Source organism: Coccomyxa subellipsoidea, assembly GCF_000258705.1.
Source record: "Coccomyxa subellipsoidea C-169, whole genome shotgun sequence".
In the NCBI taxonomy this organism is placed as follows: domain Eukaryota; kingdom Viridiplantae; phylum Chlorophyta; class Trebouxiophyceae; family Coccomyxaceae; genus Coccomyxa; species Coccomyxa subellipsoidea.
In genome coordinates, this window is record NW_005178027.1 from 735,395 (window position 1) to 754,259 (window position 18,865).

General features: G+C 52.8%; 4 protein-coding genes across 4 annotated transcripts; 3 read left to right on the forward strand and 1 right to left on the reverse strand.

The window, feature by feature from the left end:
* Positions 1-4,054: 4,054 nt before the first annotated feature.
* Positions 4,055-8,048, forward strand: COCSUDRAFT_37891 (HECT-domain-containing protein; the record flags this gene model as incomplete). Its single annotated transcript, XM_005644659.1, has 8 exons — positions 4,055-4,182; positions 4,735-4,971; positions 5,257-5,347; positions 5,605-5,847; positions 6,188-6,343; positions 6,650-6,766; positions 7,203-7,439; positions 7,869-8,048. 8 exons carry the CDS (start codon positions 4,055-4,057, stop codon positions 8,046-8,048), a joined length of 1,389 nt encoding a protein of 462 aa, XP_005644716.1.
* A 2,702-nt stretch (positions 8,049-10,750) lies between these two features.
* On the reverse strand, positions 10,751-14,214 carry COCSUDRAFT_67517 (glutathione S-transferase). Its single transcript, XM_005644660.1, has 8 exons — positions 13,879-14,214; positions 13,651-13,683; positions 13,359-13,518; positions 13,065-13,177; positions 12,729-12,884; positions 12,388-12,582; positions 11,760-12,025; positions 10,751-11,515 (listed from the first exon to the last, which is right to left on the reverse strand). Exons 1-8 carry the CDS (start codon positions 14,169-14,171, stop codon positions 11,355-11,357), a joined length of 1,377 nt encoding a protein of 458 aa, XP_005644717.1. The 5' UTR covers positions 14,172-14,214; the 3' UTR covers positions 10,751-11,354.
* An 843-nt stretch (positions 14,215-15,057) lies between these two features.
* On the forward strand, positions 15,058-15,672 carry COCSUDRAFT_7612 (hypothetical protein; the record flags this gene model as incomplete). Its single annotated transcript, XM_005644661.1, has 1 exon — positions 15,058-15,672. A coding segment is annotated over one exon (615 nt), but the record flags the coding sequence as incomplete, so codon positions are not given.
* A 1,325-nt stretch (positions 15,673-16,997) lies between these two features.
* Positions 16,998-18,214, forward strand: COCSUDRAFT_18769 (hypothetical protein; the record flags this gene model as incomplete). Its single annotated transcript, XM_005644662.1, has 3 exons — positions 16,998-17,240; positions 17,552-17,703; positions 18,043-18,214. Coding segments are annotated over 3 exons (567 nt in total), but the record flags the coding sequence as incomplete, so codon positions are not given.
* Positions 18,215-18,865: the final 651 nt, after the last annotated feature.

An 18,865-nucleotide genomic window follows, 5' to 3' on the forward strand; every position in this document is an offset into this window, starting at 1 on the left:
TTGATGCATCAGAAATGGTGACCTTTCACCTATACAATGGCAATTTGTAACAAGATCAGGATGGTGTATGATTGAGTACTTCAGGGCAGAAGTTTATGCTCCAGCCCCACCGGTTGCAGTAATCATGCGCTTGGGTAGGCTTGTTGACACAAGGGTTCAAGGCCTCAAATACTAGACCATGGTCGTAGATGGAAAGGTGCAGTGTCTCATAGGAATGTATTTGTAATTGCAGGGGCATGAGGGACCATGCGCGACGGCGCGGTGAGTTGGCGCGGCAGCGGCTGGCATCGGGGGCCGGGCGGCTGGCCGGCTATGGCGACTTTTCCATGGACCGAATCCAGGCCACAGTCGACAGCCGCATCCAGCAGTCCCTCTTCAACCTTGGCAAGGGCCCCAGACCGGTGAGAAATGGATTTCGTGATCGCCTGTCCTATCAAGAAGCCTCCAAACCAGGAAGAGGTCTTGACTTGTGCTTTTTTCCTGTCCAAGCAGGATTTGGAGCTGCTCAACCCGGTAAAGGTGGACGACGAAGCGCTGGTTGCGCTGATCTCGCTGCTGCGCGTGACGTCGCCGCTGGTGAAGCAGCACCTGCAGCGCCTTTTCCTCAACCTCTGCGAGGACCGCGCCACGATGGAGTCTGCGCTGCGCATATTGCTGTCTCTGCTGCGCGCCCCTCTTTCCACCGATGAGGCCCGCGCCGCGCGACAGGAATCCGAGCAGCCCATGCAGCCCTCCTCCCTGTCTGCCGCTCTCCAGGTGCCGCCCTGCTCATTGCCAGATCAGACCACATGTAATCCAGCTTGACACCTCATTACTGAATGGTGGCCCCATAAACGCACAAGCTGGGGCGGTGATGTGACAGCATAGCTGCTCACCCTGCGCTTCTTTCGTCTATGAGAGCAACATGCACCTCTTGGCCCCTGCTTCGGGGCAAGCTTGTTGTCAATGACACAGTCTACAAGCAATCTACCAGATTAAGCACGTCGGATACACACCAAAATGGCTGCAGCTTCTCAGCCATTTCTTTGCATTCAGGCTGGGGAGGGGATGGCGGCTGCGGAGGAAGCTTCCGAGCTGCTGCCACTGGTGCATCTGGGCATCCTGGGCCGCGGGGCCACTGCTGTGCCGCCGGCAATGACCAGGCGCATCCTGGAACTCGTCACCCACCTGGCCAAGCACACTGCCAAGGCTGCTTTTGACCTCATCCGCTTGGACATCCGCCCGGCCGAGGCCCAAGCCGCCATCTTGCTCGGCGCGCAGGTAGCTGCTGCTCTCGCTGACGCTTCCATGGTGATAGATCACGATAACTTGCATGTGCAAAAATGCCATGATCCTGACACAGGTACAGGTCAGTAGCCAAGCACAGGGGAGTCAGCACGGGGCCTGCTTCAAAGACACCACGAGGCAGTGTTCATTTAACAACAATGAATCAATCACGTTGTTGACAGTGAACCCAGCGTCGGCGAGTCCTTAAAGCATTGCCATGCCTTGCTGGTTGCTGTGATGCACCCCGAGGGTGCTGTCATTTTGTGCCTTCATAGATGAAGGTGAAAACATGCAGACCGCACTTAAAGATTCGCGTGTGGCATGTGCAGGACAAGAAGGGGAAGGGCAAGGCCATTGAGGAGCAGGACGTTGCCAGGGACAGCAAGGTTGGCCTGGACGTGCTGCTGGAATTGCTGGGGAAGACGCTGTGCAAGCGCTCTGCTGCCCACCTCGAAGCTGCTCTGTCCACCATAGAGGTATAAACTCTTTCCCCCTTCTGATTTTGTGTCCATTCGCTCCTCTCTTGACACGTTCGTGCTGCAGGTACCTTCGATATAACATAAACATCCCTGCTGCAAGCTTACCCAGTTGGTGCCATTTCCTGCAAAAACCCCGTTGGACTTGGTTTTATATGCATAGCAGTCCTTGCCGCTTTATTTCTGAGCTGTGGACTGTGGGGCCAGGTGACGCTGTCTGTCGCAAAGAGGTACGACTACTTGGCAGACACCACCACGAGGCAGCTTGTGCACGACGCACTTGAGCGCAACCAGGCGAGGCGGGATGCGGCTGCAGGGCTCGAGGCTGCGCCGCCCACGGCAGACTCCGCCGGTGCAGCAGCGGGCGCGGCCGGCCAGCCCGCCACCCCTGGATCCACCCAGCAGGACCCACCGCCTACCCCTGCTGCTGCAGCCCGCCGCCTTTCCAGCGACGCAATGGCCGCTGTGCAGCGGAGTGCGCACCTGACCTGGTCATGTCCACATGCTGCATGCATATTTTCAGCTTGCTTTTGGCAATTGGAAAGCCATGCAACGTGCATGAGCGGTGTGTGGGTCGTTCCTGTGCAGGTGCTGCCATAGAGGAGAAGATGATGCGCGATGCATCTGGCAAGAATCCGAGGAAGCCGCTGCTGGAGGGCGTGGATCAGGGGCTGCTGCGGCAGCTGCCACGCCTGCTGGGCCAGGGCGGCATGTCGGAGGCAGCCTACAAGCGCGCAGCCAAGTGCATCCGCCTCGTTGTGATCTGCTGCGAGGACAGCAAGACCCCCATGCTCAATGAGCTCGAGTCCGAGCTGCACAAGTGCGTGCACTCCCCCAATTCATCCCGGCCTTGCTGTCTGTTTAAATTAGCAAATGCACATGAAGGCTGGAACAAAACCTCTCTGCAATCACAAGTGGTGCGTATAGCAGCCCTTTGTCGACTTTCCATGCATGCATCGTGTCAGAATGCACATGGTCACACAGGGGCCTGCAATACCGCCTCTCAGCTAGCTCAATGTAGGGGTAATTACAACAGCCATATTTGCATGCATGGCCCCCAATGTTGTACAGGAGCAGCAACAGCTGGAAAAGCATTGATACTGACGACATATGTTCTCTTGTGTGTGCAGGCTGTCGGGGGAGGCGGTGCGGGAGCTGAGCGCCATGGTGGCAGGCAAGGGTCCCTCCAGCGCGGTGGTGAACATAGGCTTGGGCGCCCTGGGCAGCCGCGTGCTGTGCATCTGCGAGGTCATCAATGCCCTCATCAACCCCAAGGGCGTCAAGGACCAGACCCCCCTGGTGCAGGTGCCCACCTCATCCCTTTAGCCATCTCAACACTTTTTATTTACTTCTTATAACGGCATCAAGGATCTCTTGTGAGGGCTAATTGTATTTAATTGCCTGCGTGGGCCTGCAGTCGCATGAACATGTTTGGTTTCTCGCGATTGTGAACCCAAAATTGCTGGATCGTTGGTTTGACAACCATGAAAGCCATACACTTCCGGGGCCACGGACCCAGTGGTAGAGTCCTTTGCCCTCAGCATTGGCATACCTCACTCATGCTTTATACCGTGTCCCCGCACATGAGTAATCAGCACCGACACGTTAATTTGGCGGGGCGTGTGCTGCAGCTTGTGGGCGGCCAGGATCTGCTGTTCAAGGACAAGGAGGTGGACCCGCAAGATATTGCAGGACTGGAGGAGCTCATTTCGCGCACAGAGCCGCTGTGGGCTGCTCTCAGTGACGCCATCGCTGCGCTGGAGGCCGATCTGCCCAAGTTGCACCCTGCCGGCCCGGCCGACGTTGCCAACCCCAACCGCATCCTGTCGCCCGGCGCCACTCAGGTCTGTGAATTCTTTTACAGAGCCTGCGCACTGCTTTTGTTAGATTGCAGAGAAAACCTGGAAATCCCTCATTCATAATGCTGCCAGGTCCCTCAGAGCCAGTACAGATAAGTGAAGGTGTACCATTTGTAGCACGCATTTTGTAGCAGGAAAAGGCAGAGGGTGAAAGTCCATTGGTCTGTGTTGATTCTGGGGGACCTCAAAACCGTTGCTGGAATGGAAAATTCAAGCTCTGCTCAGATCGCCTGCTTTATTGACAATGCACACCTGCTGAAACAATCTTTGATAAGGTATTATTATGCACAGTCCTCCACATGCTGCTGATTCTGCACGCAACAAGAATATCCAGCACAACGTATCGCAAGTTGACTGAGTGTTGACCATACAAATGTTCAGGTGCTGCCGCTGGTGAAGGCGTTCTTTGTGCTGTGCGAGCCGCGCACCTCGCACCTGCCGCCGCCGCTGAGCATGCGCCGCCGCTCCTCCACCTCGGTCTCCATGGACCTCTCGCTGGCCCCTGTCACGTCCGAGGAGACACCCTTTCAGAGCGCCTCGCCCGACGGCAAACCCCTCGAGGCCCAGCTGCCCTTCCTCAGGTGCTGCTGCTGGCTCACCACCCCCTTGCTGTGTGCTTCACAATCAGGCAGTATTTTCTGCCGAGTCAGGCCTATGTAATTATGCATGCGCTGTTGCTGGCAACCTTTCCATCGCATCATCATGAATTGTGATTTGTAGCGCTTGAGAGGCATGGCTCCAAGAAGTAGCTGTGAAGGTGGCACAGCGCTCCCAGGCACGTTCACCATATCATGAGAAATCTCAGACAAATTCAGTTGTTCTTAAACAAGCAGCAGCCAGGGGAGAGCTGATTTGGTGAACCAGATGACACGTCTGAAACACTGGATACAGCATGAGAGAGAACCAGAAAACTGAAGGAGAAGAGAAGAGAAGAAAATCAGCAATTGCAGAACAGGAGAGTGCAGTGAAGATCTCGCATGCGCGCCTCGTCAAGGCACGGCCATGAGCTGGGAGAAGGGAGATCATCCCAAGGACCCAAATACAGGCTGAAGCAGCGGAGTGCTGAGCAGGCTAGGAATTGAAACAAAACAGAAAAAGAAAAAAACATTGACCGGATTGCATGCGCGGCGCAGGTTTGCGGAGCGGCACAGGCGGTTGGTGAACGTGCTGATCCAGCAGAACGTGCAGCTGCTGCTGGAGGGCCCCCTGACGCAGCTCATGCGCACACCGCGGCTGATCGACTTTGACAACAAGCGCGCCTTCTTCCGCAGCCAGGTCCGCTCCGCCAGCGACCGCTATCACGGCTCCCTGCGCATCCACGTGCGCCGCGAGCACATCTTCGAGGACTCCTTCCACCAGCTCCGCTCCAAGTGCGTGCCCCACCCAACCTGCTTTGCAGCAATGATCTTGTCCTTCTACAATTGTCCAATCGTCCTCTACACGCTCTTTATTTTGCAGTTGCAGTTCTCCAGAGGGTGTGCTTGGGTCGTGCACGCGCATGTGCAACAATCTCCATCAGTGTCCAAAAACAAGCTGAATATGTTGAATGACTGTATCTGGGCCTTGCTGGGCTCCTTGCAAAACCGTGCATGCATGTTTTTGACGAGAGGGGGTGTCTGTGTTTGAGCTGAGCGTGTCCTGGGCGGCGCCTGCAGGACGCCTGAGGAGATGCGGGGCAAGCTGTCAGTGCAGTTCCACAGCGAGGAGGGCATCGACGCCGGCGGTGTCACCCGCGAGTGGTACCAGGTACATCCCTTGCTCTTGCGATGTTCTTCCTTCCTGAATGACCCCCTTGCTGACCTTGACAGGGCTGGGGGTCCTAATTCTGACAGATACAAAGGAATTCTTTATTTTGAACTTCATTCTCTTGCTCTCGTCCTACCCATCATCATGGGCATTACGGCACCTTGCATCCTTTTGCCCATATACTATGAGCCCCCGTCCATTGCAAATTCTAGTTTCAAATTTGAATTTGAATGTTGAAGTGACCTGCATGCGTGCAGGTGATGGCGCGGGAGACGTTCAACCCGAACATATCGCTGTTTGTGCCGACGGGGGGCTCCACGTTCCAGCCCAACCCCAACAGCATCGTGCAGAACGACGAGGCGCGCGGCACCAACCATCTGGACTTCTTCAAGTTTGTGGGCCGCGTGGTGGGCAAGGCGCTGTACGACGGCCAGCTCATCGACGCCTACTTCACCCGCTCCTTCTACAAGCACATGCTCGGCCAGCCCCTCACCTACCAGGTGCGCCTCCATTGCAGCACCCTTAAGTCGATGCAACTAGCTGGTGCTTGCAAGCCTGCAATGCAGGAGCAGAAAAGGAAGCAGGGTTACTCCTCTACTCTTGCATGCTCGCGTGTAAGAGCATCTGCTGCATACGCCCTGGGAGGTAGACCCTGCCTGCCTTTGTCCTGCTGCTTAATGCACCATTTTTTGCCTCAAGTTCCAAAAACGTGCTGCCAGTACTGGGGTTCTTGCGATCACCAGCATAAATTTTTCTGCTCCAACCCTTGAGAATATTTGAAGGCCGGCGCCAAGAGGAGGCAGCTGCTGAGGCGCGTTGTTTGTGTGGATGTGTGCGCAGGACATAGAGGGGGTGGACCCGGAGTACTTCAAGAACCTGACGTGGCTGCTGGAGCACGACATGACGGATGTGGTGGACCTGAACTTTGTGGAGGAGGTGGACTACTTTGGCCGCGTGGAGCACGTCGAGCTCAAGCCCGGCGGCCGTGACATCAAGGTGCTTCCCCTGGCTGCCGTTTTATCTCCTTCCTGCATTTTTTTGCATTTGCATGCACTAGATCATGGATAATCAATTGGCTCTTGTGAGCGCGCCGCCATAGAGAATGCAGGAACTGCTGGTTCTGAGCTGGTTGCCCTTGAGGATTGTGGCCATGCATGGATAGAAGTGACTTTGCTTGCTTGCTCAAAGAGGTTCTATGTGAATACTCTGGGCTGGCTGCGCTGCAAGCTGTAGTCTTCTTTAATGCTGTAAGGGACAAATATTTGTGCGCGTACTGAGAGTGGTGCTGTTGCGGGGCGGCAGGTGACGAACGAGAATAAGCGCGAGTACGTGGATCTGGTGGCGGAGCACCGCATGACCACGGCCATCCGCGCTCAGATCCAGGCCTTCCTCAAGGGCTTCTGGGAAATGGTGCCCAGGGTGCGGCCCCCCTGCCTTCCTCACTAGTCTCTGATTATGACCGGTCCCATCAGGGCTCGCTTTCCTTCACTGCTCATATTGCAGGGATGTGCAAGTAATGAGCTGCTGAGGAGCAACTGGTTCCTGATGGGATTTGTCAATACTGCATCATGCATTTGCTGTTCTTTTCTCGTTCATTTTAGGGCTGCATGCAGAGCAATGCTGCACCAGCTCGGACGCCGCATGCATAGCTGCGCCCCCTGCTCTCATATGAATAGAAGTGTGTACGAGGCTTGCCGAACCCGAATCCAGAGCAGGAGGGTGATAAGTGAGATTAGCAGTGAGGCTGCAAATTATAATGTCATTAGAGCTGTGGTTGCAGAAGGCTAGAAACATATAAGGTATCCGGTAATGTGTGAAGGAAAACAGCTCACGTGGGGTTTATCACGCGGCGCAGGATCTGATCTCCATGTTCAATGACCACGAGCTGGAGTTGCTGATCAGCGGGCTGCCGGAGATCGATGTGGACGACCTGCGCGCCAACACCGACTACCATGGCTACTCGCCCGCGTCCCCGGTGATCCAGTACTTCTGGGAGGTCGTGCGCGAGATGGACAAGGAGGACCTGGCGCTGCTGGTGCAGTTTGTCACCGGCACCTCCAAGGTCCCCCTGGAAGGCTTCAAGGCCCTGCAGGTGCGCTGCCCCTGCTCTGCTCTGCGAGCCCTTTGTTGTGTCCGGTTTACACTGGTCGTAGCGGCATGCAGAACCGTTGCGCTGTGCTCAGCAAGCGCTTTGTTGTGGCGTGTTCATGGTCGTGTGAGGAGCATGCAGAGAAGAGATTCAAGATGCCTGATCCCAACCCCAGCATAGGGTCGTTCTGGGCACCCTAGCTGTCTCACCCTTAAAGCAAACAAGACACTGAAATGGTCATGCTGGCGTCCTCAGTTGTTGTACAGGTACATGGGACGTTTCAGGGAATTGCATAGGAGCTTCACGAGTGGCGTGCAAGGCAACTGCTACTATGAGTTGGGTCGGTGCTGAAACATGGCATGAAGTGAGACGCATGGCAAGTGCGTCAGTGATTGGGGTTGATCCTGAGTCATGGGTTAACTTGACGCGCAGGGCATCGGCGGGCCGCAGAAGTTCCAGATCCACAAGGCGTACGGGAGCCAGCAGAAGCTGCCGGCGGCGCACACCTGCTTCAACCAGCTGGACCTGGTGGAGTACGAGAGCAAGGAGCAGCTGCGCGACCGCCTCATGCTCGCGCTGCACGAGGGCGCCACCGGTTTCGGCTTCGGCTAAGTCCGAGGACCTTTGTAGTAATAGGAGTAGATCCCGCGCATGCCATGCATGCTTGCAATGTGTTGTAGACGGCTGGCTTGGGGTGCGCAGAGCCTGTGGTATCTATACAAGGGGAGAATCCTTCATGATGCTAAGAGGATCGTGTTAACATGCAGTGTTCTTTGTGCTGCAAAGTAGAGAGGTAGTCCGATCTCTGTGTCTGAAAGGGGATCCTTAGTACTTAGTACTACCGAAAGAGGAAAATAGGAGTACAATCATGAAGTAGGAGGCTGCATATCTTGTGTGGACATTTTGCATTGCAAGATCCTGCCATGCATGGTTGCTGTGTGCGTAGGAGATTCATCGGGCATTCCCAAAATATTTCAGTACACATTACATGCTTTGCGTGTATTTGCTCACCCGCTCAGGAGTGTGCATCAAATTGGTCACTGCACGTTGCACACTGTAGTTGATTTGGTCGCTGTATCGGGAGTTTGGCTATGTGACAGTGTCACTGTGTTATAGCAGGGTAACGATGTAAAGAAGTGGCCCATCCCTCTTGTGCACATGTACAAATGGCTTTCCCTTGAAATTTTTAATTTTCATTCATATTTTTTATGATTAACATGCTGTGGCACTTTGGTCAGTGAACCCAGAAGCCTCTCATTAAGATGTCCCAAATGTACCGGTGTTACAATAGGCTCCGATGCCACCATTTGGTCAGCCAGACCACACCCGACACACTCATCGATGCGTATCTATGCGTAGATATCTGCATAATCAACTGAGGCGCGACTCTAAAATTCTTCCAGGATTACAAAAGCCTACTATGTTTGTCAAGGACATTGCCAACTGTGCACGAGGGACTAATGTGTTGTCCACTATGGAAAACACATCCTGGCCAGTAATGGGAAATTGCCAGGTCTGCAACTCTACAGATGAGCTCCTTCATGTGTTGGATTCTATGTATGGACTTGTGTAGTTCACAGTGAAATCAGCTCTTCAGGCTTCTCATTTTGCAGGTGCAGCCTGCTGAGGGCATGCTTGATGTCTTGCTGGGCCTTCACCACTTCTGCCAGGCGATTTTCTGCGTGTTGGATGAGGCTCTGCAGCTCGACAAAGCTGTGCTTCTGAGACTGCATGGCAGCTGACTGCGCCTCAACAGCCCTGAACTTCCCGCCAACTGCTGCGTGCGCCTTGAATAGAGTTGCTCTCACTTCGGATACAATTTGGGTGTGCTGCGCCGCGGAGAAATTCCAATTGACCATTCTGTCTTCAAGCCTGAACGATGCCGCATCAGGCTTCGTGATGCAGAGGTGCAGTGCTGCGTGAAGCGCTGATATTTTATTGTGGCCTTTCAAAACTAAACCCCTTTCTATTCTTACTAGTACTTGCACTTTGGATGACATTGACGTGCCAACCCTGTCCCAGACCTCGACAATCTTTTCAGCATCCAAGCTGGTGATGGCATTGCTTTGATGTGCTTGAACAACAGCTTTCAATCCTAGGTTGATTTTTGCATGTTCCTCGTGGTTCAGCAATGCCTGCAAGACCGATCGCAGCACATCCTTTTCAAGGATATCCAGGAGGCGCTGGGCAATTTTCACCTCTTCAGTGGCGGCTGACAGCTCCATCAGGATCCTGCCCAATTGCTCATCCGTCAACTGCTCAACGATTTCAATATCAGCCCTCAAACCCTTCAACTTTGATTGCAGCGTCTCTTCCTCAGCTGCAAGATCAAAGAGCTGCTTGTAAGGGTTGTTCGTGGTGCTGGAGAGTGCCTCTGACGTGCTGTCATCCATGGCTGTTCCGGCCATGTTCTGAAGTACTATCTTGGCGAAGGCCCTGAGTCACGAACATGCACAGTCATTGCGCAGTAGATTTCAGTGGCTGGCAGGGTGCTGCAGCAAAGTGGCCTTGCAGAAAGTGAATTCACTGAAGGCAATCCAAACAAAGAGGGATCCGCCATTTGTTAACACCAAGCAAGTGTGCTGTCTTCACAACAGAATAACTTACCTGGACAGAGACGGGACACCGAACCTTGGAAGTCCCAAAAGTGCTGCACGCCCCTTTTTGCTGCAGTAAGAAATATAATATAAGAATATAAATATAGAAATATAGAAATATGTTATTGACAAAATTTTAAGGCTACGAATGAACCGGAATTTTCACAAGGAGAGTGTGCGAAGTTGACGGAAACCTCGGTAGACACGAGGCACGAGCACACAGGCTCTACCAGTGCGAGGCAAGAATATAGAATCATGATCAATCTAAACAACTGTCGATAGACGATCTTCTTAAACTAGTAAGACTCTAACCTCGAATTTTAGAATCAACAGCGATAGTTGCAGACAGGGATGCCGTCCTGGGACGCTTTCTAGTCCACGTGCAATTGATGTGTCATTCTGGCTAATTCCAATGGTGCTCGAAATTTCCAGGTTCTCGAATTTTCCGCTTTGAAAATATGGTGTACCGATTGAGGGGTGTTCGCGCCTGTCCTTTGCCTAGAGCGGCTACGGGTCCAGGGAAGTCTTGCATGCGAAAGCACGAATCCGTAAAATTGCAGTTGAAGTCCTAAAATTGACGCTGACTTGACTCTTTGATGAGGCAGTCATAAATCACGGCATGATACTGTAGCTCTCGATGGATGTTGTGGCCACGTCCAGTGTGACTACTGAGCACCTTCTTTGACCATGACCACATGGCCGGGTAACCAACATGTGGTCAGTGACATGCATGCTGTGACATCATGAAGTACAGATCATGCTTCTACATAAGCAGTACACTGCAGACTCTACAGGGTAACAGGAGCACTGAATATGATTTACGGGCAAGCGATACCACATCGCCATATCAGTACTATGTAGGACTTCATCAAAATGAAGTTCACGTGCCCCTCACAATTGCACAAGGTCCAAGCTGCAATCAGACGTCATTGCATGAGCCTGACAAAAGGGGGGTCCAGCCAAACCGTGACAATTGTCGGCCTGCCAGAAGCTTGAGCCTACCGCTAGTAAAGAATTTCCATAGGATTAAAACCAACCAAAAGGTACGTACCAAGTAGACCAAACCTCAGGTGGACCAAGATTTGTGCACGAGCACTGCTGACAACCGCACAAAAGCTTCCACCTCCTCTACTATTTCCAAGATAGACAGTTGCACCCCGGGCTGTCTCTTTGAACTCTAATACTAAGAGTGGCGTTTGAGATTGGCCAGCTTAGGCTCATCTGATGCCGTGATTTCCACCTTCATGAAAGCAAAAAATAAGGTATGCTCATCCGTTAAAGCAGAACTCTTCTGAGCGCTTGGGTTCTGATTGTGAGCGCATCAGTACATGTCTTTGAGAAGCTGCCAGCAGCCATCCCTCAGCTCCGTGCAGGCAGCTGCGCTCAGGTCCCTGGGTGAAGAGGCTCTGCCAGCAAAGAAAACCAGCGCCGCCGACCCAAGCGCTGCTGCCTCCAGGTCCGGGTGCCTTGGCCCAGGCGTGCCTGAAGTACAACACGTGCATGTGACGCCAACGGCTCTGCTGGAGTTGTCATTAGTTAGCTGTGCGAATCCTTGCCCGATGTAATCTGAAAAGACATATCTTTTTTGAGATTGGGGTATAAGCAAGGATGGTGTACAATTACTCTACCGTGCAAACACCAGGGACAGTTAGGCATGCATGCTTCTGCAGCTTTCAATTGCACTTGTGACGGAATTTGAAAAGTTGCCAAAGTTTGAGATGCTCACCGTGCAAGAGCCAGCTGCACAGCCGGCGCAGCGCGTACTCGACAGCGGCCACCGCGGCCGGTGACGGCTCCATTGGGTACCCGTTTACGGCGCGCAGCGTGTTGCCGTACTGGTTGGTCCGGCCGCGCACGATGCCGCTGTTCTTGAGCAGGTCATTCACCACCGCGGTGCGGTTGGCCGCGATCTTTGCGGCCGCCTCCTTGCGCGCCGCCACCTGCCCAGGACTGCTTGCCGGAGCTGCGGCCAGCGGCACTCCAAATATCCTCCTGTGCACCAGGCAGAGCTGCTGTTCAGACCAGCTGAATGACCCAACTGGTCAGATACTAAGGGCAAGGTTATGAACTTGAGGGGCAACAACAGATGAGAAATATGAAAGCTTCCAATCGTGCACATGATGAAGCCAGTCTATACTAGCAGCTTGTAACATCATGGTGGGCGTGACATCTACTGATGCGCATCTCATCATCTTGGTGCTTTCAGTGGCAAGTCTGGACGATTTTGCCCAGGGTACTGCCAATCTTCTTGTTGTCGTCGCTATGATGCTGTCCGATCTGTTGGGAACCTTCACACATCCATAAGTACAGTCAGACATGATTTTTTGGGTGCAGCGCAGATGGGCAGGACTCACTTGAAGACTTGATTGTGGGTGACATCGTCGCTCTTCACTTTCTGGTAGGCAGGCCTCTGGTCCAGGGCATGGAACCAAGCAGCAGTGTGCGGGTAGTCAGGATGGTCCCTCAGCTTGAAGCCCCTCATGACCGGCAGATTGGCTGCCAAACGCTCCAATGCTGGTGCATACACTATGTCCACCAGGCCGAACTCCCTACAAGCAGTTGCAACTGTAAGAGAAGCCGGCGCTTGTAGGAATAGTGTGCACCAAAAGAGATACAGTGATGCTGTAAGTGTGCAGGAGGACATACAGCCCAAAAAAGCCCTACTGCAAAGCATTGTTGGAGGTGGGATGTGCACCCGAGAATGAAAGGGCCCTCGTGCTTGCTGAGCTGCTGCTCGAATTCTGCAAGCTGCTCCTCGAACGCTGCCTGCATCTCTGCCAGCTGGCTGTCGCTGGCAGGGCCGGGCTTCTCATCATCAGGCCTTGTGGCCAAGCTCCCTCCAGCCACAAACCTGCAATTGGAAATATAGTACTTCTTGTACCTGAGCTGAGTTAACTCCCACCATTTCCATATGTGTATCACTGACTCTAATGCTAGCCAGACATTATGACATCTTCAGTCCACAAAAGGCATTTCCAACTCACAAAATCAGGTGAAGAAGATGGCTGATGCGCCACAGCCTCTTGCTCACCTGAAGCCTGCCCCGCCCAAAGCCTCTGAAGCACCCATCACAGTCTCTGCCTCCTCCCTGAGACTGGCATCGCTGGGCAGCAGTGGAAACTCTGTGAACTCCCTCTCCAGCCTCTGCATGACACAATATGGGCATGTCACCAATCAATTGCTGAGCTATCATTGCCTTCAGTCAGTCTTCTTGCTTTCAAGCACTCGTCTATCACCACAGAAATCAGTGAGCAGCACACAAAAAAAATACATAACATGCCTTGAGCTTCATCAAATATGATCATATCGGGACAAACAGTATCACCTGCAAGATGTCCATGGACTCGTACACAAGCTCGCCATTGATCCGGGCTGCAGGTGTAAGTTCTGTGGGAACGATGTCCTTGTACCAGGCTGGCTTGTCTCTGAGGTCTATAAGCACCGAGTCGTAGGGGACGTCCTTCTCTGCCAAAGCAAAAGTGACCCTGGACCATGCATGCAGGTGAGCGACCACCGTCTGGCAAAGGAATGCTTCCATGACAAAAGCACCCGCTGAAACTGCACTGTGTATGCCCCTTTAGTGACATCAAGAAAGGCACTTTGAGAGGGGGAATCACCTTTCACAATAGGGGCACCAAGCGTTTGTGTCCCTGAACACCAACGAACACGACTGAGATCAGAACAACCCCGTGTGCATTTAATACAAGATATAAGTCTTTGAAGGTGCCCAAACGAGGCGAGCATGAACTTCTAAAAAAGGAGAATATGCTTGGCAGATGTAGAGTTTGCCCACCCAAATCTTACATTGCAGGGACAGTGATGCCGTAATTATGCGAGCATCCTACCTGTATAGTAATACAGGCTTATCAGTCTCTGCATCAGCTGTCGTGGGCAATGTAGGAGTTGGCGCTGATCTGGGCACCTCCTTCCGACGAAGTACATACCCTTCCAATGCGCTTGCACCGGCGCATGCGCTCAATTGCTGCCAGGTAGGGACATCTTTCAAGACACTCACTGCCTGTATCCTGATTGATCGCCTGTCCAGCCTTCGAGGATGACACTGATTTGTCCTGAGAACGAAGGGGCGATCCGAAATACAGCGGGAGCTATGCTCCAGCGTTCTCAGACCTCTCTCCATACTTACAATGATTTCTTAAGAACTTTTTATCGATGCATCCTTCCGTCGATCTGATCGTATTGCTCTTCAACTGCAAGTATTGAGTTTCTCAGGAACGCCGCCTTCGACAACTCTTCCGACACACATTTCATTCCCCACGAAGCAATTGATGAGTTCTGGAAAGAAAGCGATACAAATGTCCATTTGAAGGCGTTGTAAAAGCTGTTGGCCACTTCAGGAGCGCAGAAGTCACAGACGCATGGGTCAGGCCGCACGAGGTTGAATGAACACGAGGCTCCTGACACACAAGGTCACTCGTTTCAGAAGCTTGTCCGCCTTCCATCGTCAAGGTATGTTTTAATCAAATACATATGTTGGAAACATCGGTAAAGTAACCCTGATGTCCATTTTTCGCCCTGCATGGATCCGATAATTGCGGCATGCCCATGGGAATTTCTGGACTCATCAAGTCTACCTTTTCGAAGGATTTTACAATAAATAAAGTCACTTTCGATTCGTTTTCTTCCTTCGTCTCTTCGAGGGAGTTTTGCCCAGCCTTTTCCACCCTCTGCAGCAAGTCAGTCCAGACCATTACGAACAGTGATCTCGAGGCCTGCTGCAACGTATTTTGAGGGATGGGCGGTGCGTCGCAGGGAAACCTCCAAGGTTGCTGCGGCGCACCGCCACCCATCCCTTGACCTGCAAGGCCCCTACACGTTGTTCAGGCGCATGCATTCCTTTGGACGGGGCACCAGCAGCAAGTTTTGACAGACAGCACCCAGACTTTCTGCAAGCCGTCAGCAGGAGCGCGGCTGCGTTCAGCCACACCTTACACCACGCTGCCATCTCCAGCATCCAGCTGTCCTGCCAACGATGCATGCAGGCCAATGCCAGCTTCGCGCCGTTAGCGGCAGCTGCCATGCAGCCAGCAGGCCTGCTGAGCTATGTTGAGGCCCTGGTCGCCTCCTCAGGCGCCTACGGGCCGCTGCTCTTCGCAGCCTTCTACGCCGCCGGCACCGCGCTGTTTCTGCCGGCCGCACCTCTCAGCATCGCTGCCGGCTATTTATTCGGTCCCCTGCTGGGGGTCCCAGTGGTTTCTCTAGCTTCCACCGCCGGCTGCGCGCTCGCATTTGCTCTCAGCAGATCCGTGGCCCGGCCGCTTCTGGAGCCTCACCTGAGGTCGTATTCAAATTTCAAGCGCATCGACCGCGCAGTGGCGGAGAGAGCCCCGGCCAAGACGGTGTTCCTGCTGCGGTTGTCGCCGCTGATCCCGCTGACCCTGCTGAGCTATGTTCTGGGGGTCACGAGTGTGGGGTTCTGGCCCTATGTGGCAGCTTCCTGGGCTGGGCTGCTGCCAATTTCTGTTGTGTATGTGGTGCTCGGGGGTGCCAGCAAAGGGGCCCTGACAGCTTCAGGGAGCATCCCTCAATCATTCAAGCTGGTGCTGACCGCTGTGGGGCTGCTGGCCACCCTGGCAGCCACCCGCCTCATTTCTGGCATCGCCGCTGACGCCATCAAGGAAACTCCAGAGGGTGCTAGTGCAGCTTGAACTTTTCTACGTAGCCACCTCAGGCTACCTCTTCATTTGATGTGCAGCAGACACATATAGAAAGCCTGCAAGGCCCCTTGATTCTCTTTCTGTGATGACAAAGGAGCAAACATAATGACCCTTTCCTTTTCATGTGAGCGATGTGAGAGTTAAGGAGAGATTAGGGGTTTTGGAATTGGGCTGCCTGGCCGCTAGAACAGCAAATATAGTGTAGGGTGAGCTAGGTAGCAATTGAAGAAACATATTCTGACCAGTGCCGTTCTACTCAGATCTTGAGAAGTTTCTGATGAGCTGAAGTCCAGACAAGGTACTGTTTTCTCAGTTTTCAAGCAGTTCCTCTTCAGAGAAACCTTCAAGGATATAAGCAGCGCATGCTATCTCCTTTGCATAGAGTGACCACCAAACAGTCGCCTTGAGAGTTCAAGGGCTCAAATAACAAAGTGTGCGATAGCAGCAATGTCAAAGACATCTGTAATGCAAGCCGGACTTTGCAAATATTTCAATGCGCCATTAGTCAATTTGCAGGGTACATGCTCACGTTTAGTGGCAGTAAGTGGCATGTGAAAAGCGGAAGCACAAAGACTGCCTTGTCTCAGACTCCGGGTGTCTTTCAGTGGGCCTGTTTTCTTTGCTGCAGGTCTAGGATCTGCAAAGCAGCTGCGGTCAACAAGAACAAAGAGCAGCATGCCCGATCTGACAAACCCTGGAGAAGACCTCTACCCGCATGGACTGCAATCCTTCTCCAAAGGTGCTCCCCGAGCTGAAGAGAAAGAGGCGACAATCATATGGTTCACACCCCCATAGACTTGAACTACTGTTGGTAGGCTTTTTGGGAGATCTTTGCACATTGTTTCCGCTCATGAGCGCACGGTGCTTGTTTGGCATCAATGGCTGTTTTTATGGATGCAGCACAAGGTATTAAGTGCGCATTGTGTTGGTGAGCAGAGCACAACCCAGGAGGCCTCATGGAAGCTACACTCAGGCGCCTGGGTGAAGTAGAGATCATACCGAGCCCTGGAGAGTCCAAGTTTGTGCATCCACGGACCATTATGTACCACCTTGATGGTGCGTGCAATTACATCATCCCCAATACTTGCAGCTGCACACCCTTATTTAGAACGATCTAAGATCCTGGAACGAAGGGTGCCACAACACATGGTAATTGCAGCTTCCCCAGCTAATATGGTGATTGTTGCGGTGCACAAATGTGCAATCTGGCAGTGTGCTTGCATGAAGTGATGGACGAATTTGACGGAATCAATCGATGGATTATGGAAGGATGAGTTGGATTGAGCGCAGGTCGGCAGAGGAGGTGGGACATGGTGTCAGCGCACTCCAGCGTGGGGATCATTCTGTACCACAGGCAGCTGCACTCGCTGCTGCTGGTGCGCCAGTTCAGGCCGGCGGTGTATGCCTCGCGCTGGATGGAGGCCGAGGCGGAGGGCCGGCCGCAGCCGCCGCTAAGCGCCGGGTTCACCTTTGAGCTGTGCGCAGGCATCATCGACAAAACCAAAAGCCTGGAAGACATCGCTCGCGAGGAGGTGACCGCACCAATAAGTACCTCAATCTACCTTCTCATGCTTCAATTGTCATCAGACAGACTTTACTTCCCTTGCATTGACTGGGCTGTCTCTATCGTGTCCCTTCATTGCCTATTTCCTGCTGTCATTCCCCTGGCGCCTCACTGACAGTGCTGCAGCTTAAGAAAGCCCATGCTTCCGTTCACCAGTGAACGTGTGAGCTGTCAAGGAGAGAGGGGGCTTGACAGAGGGAGGGTGTACGAGATAGCAGCACAGGCAGGATTGATCAAAAATTCCACAGCAGGAAAGAAGGGGATGCGCATGTGCGGCAGGTGGAGGAGGAGTGTGGCTTTGTGGTGCCGGTGGAGGCGGTGAGGCCGGTGACAATGTATGTGTCATCCACGGGCATCTCCGGTTCCAAGCACCACATGTTCTGCGTCGACGTGGACGACTCCATGCGCACCAGCGGCGGCGGCGGCCTCCAGTGAGACCCCTCGCTCATCTTCATTCCTTAGCAGTCTTCATCGCTGCATATTGGCTGAGATCAATCGTCCCTCATTTTCGCAAAATGGCTGAGATCAATTGGCCTATTCTGAAGCACCCTCTTGATTAATCTCAGTGGTTGCTTGCACAAACACGGAGTTTCAAGGGGGCTTCTTTAATATTGCATTGTGTTTCTCTTCAGTGCGAACAGTACATGTAAGGACCACACAGGAATATGTTGGGCCAATGCACTGAAAGTCTCCAGTCTTTGAGAGCACATGATGCGTCTGTTCATGTTCTGCATGCTGTAGCTGATTGAATTTTGACGGGATGCACTCAGGGACACAGGGGAGGCGATAGAGGTGCTCGCGCTGCCATTGGACAAGGCCCAGGAGTTCATGGACGACCATTCGCTAGCCAAATCAGCAGGGCTTCTGTTTGGGCTCCTGTGGCTTTGCACAAACAAAGCACTCTCTGGCACTGCCAGTGATATATATTCAATATCAAGTTGATGCCGTAATATTGCCCGGCGCACAGATATAGCGGGTCAAATTTAGTGACAACTTGACTTTAAAGGTCTGCATGCCATGCACATCCTGCATACGTATGAGGGTATAACATCTGCTGAAAGATGTAAGGAAGGCCTCTGCTATTTTTTAATCTAGATTCAGCCAAGATTCTTGGCATGAGAAAGGCTTTGCATGATAAAACTCAAGTAAAACTCATTACTTCACGCCGATTTAAACGTTTGCTCATCTGTCCATTTTCAGGAGGATCTTTTTACTTCAATATCGCCTCATCATTCACCTAAATTGCTGCTACTTATCTGACCTTGAAGCCCATTCCATGAACCGTATCGAATAAGGCTTGCTATAATAGGTGCCAGACTGATGGCTACCAAGCAAAATCAGGCGAAGCGCAAGCATGCACCAATCTCAGGACAGAGACCTATTTCTTCGTTCTTCACTCCAAAATCAGCGCCCCTGCAGGTGTGCCGATCGGAATATGTGACGAGGCAGAAATAAGCAAGTGAATGTGACCAGGCCAATCCCTCACGTTGCACTGCTGAGGACAGCGATGCATGGTAAAACTGCACACGTTACAAATTCACAACAGTTGTCGAATTTACAATGCTGTTCAACTTTGTGATCGCAGGTTATTGA

Excerpts from the sequence above, each read along its gene's own strand:
- COCSUDRAFT_67517 (XM_005644660.1), bottom strand. The coding sequence starts at position 14,171 with ATGGAGAGAGGTCTGAGAACGCTGGAGCATAGCTCCCGCTGTATTTCG. Across the intron at positions 13,519-13,650 it reads TGGTGCCCCTATTGTGAAAG|GGTCACTTTTGCTTTGGCAG; the intron begins GTGATTCCCCCT and ends TGCATGGTCCAG. Across the intron at positions 12,885-13,064 it reads TTGGGCGGGGCAGGCTTCAG|GTTTGTGGCTGGAGGGAGCT; the intron begins GTGAGCAAGAGG and ends TTCCAATTGCAG.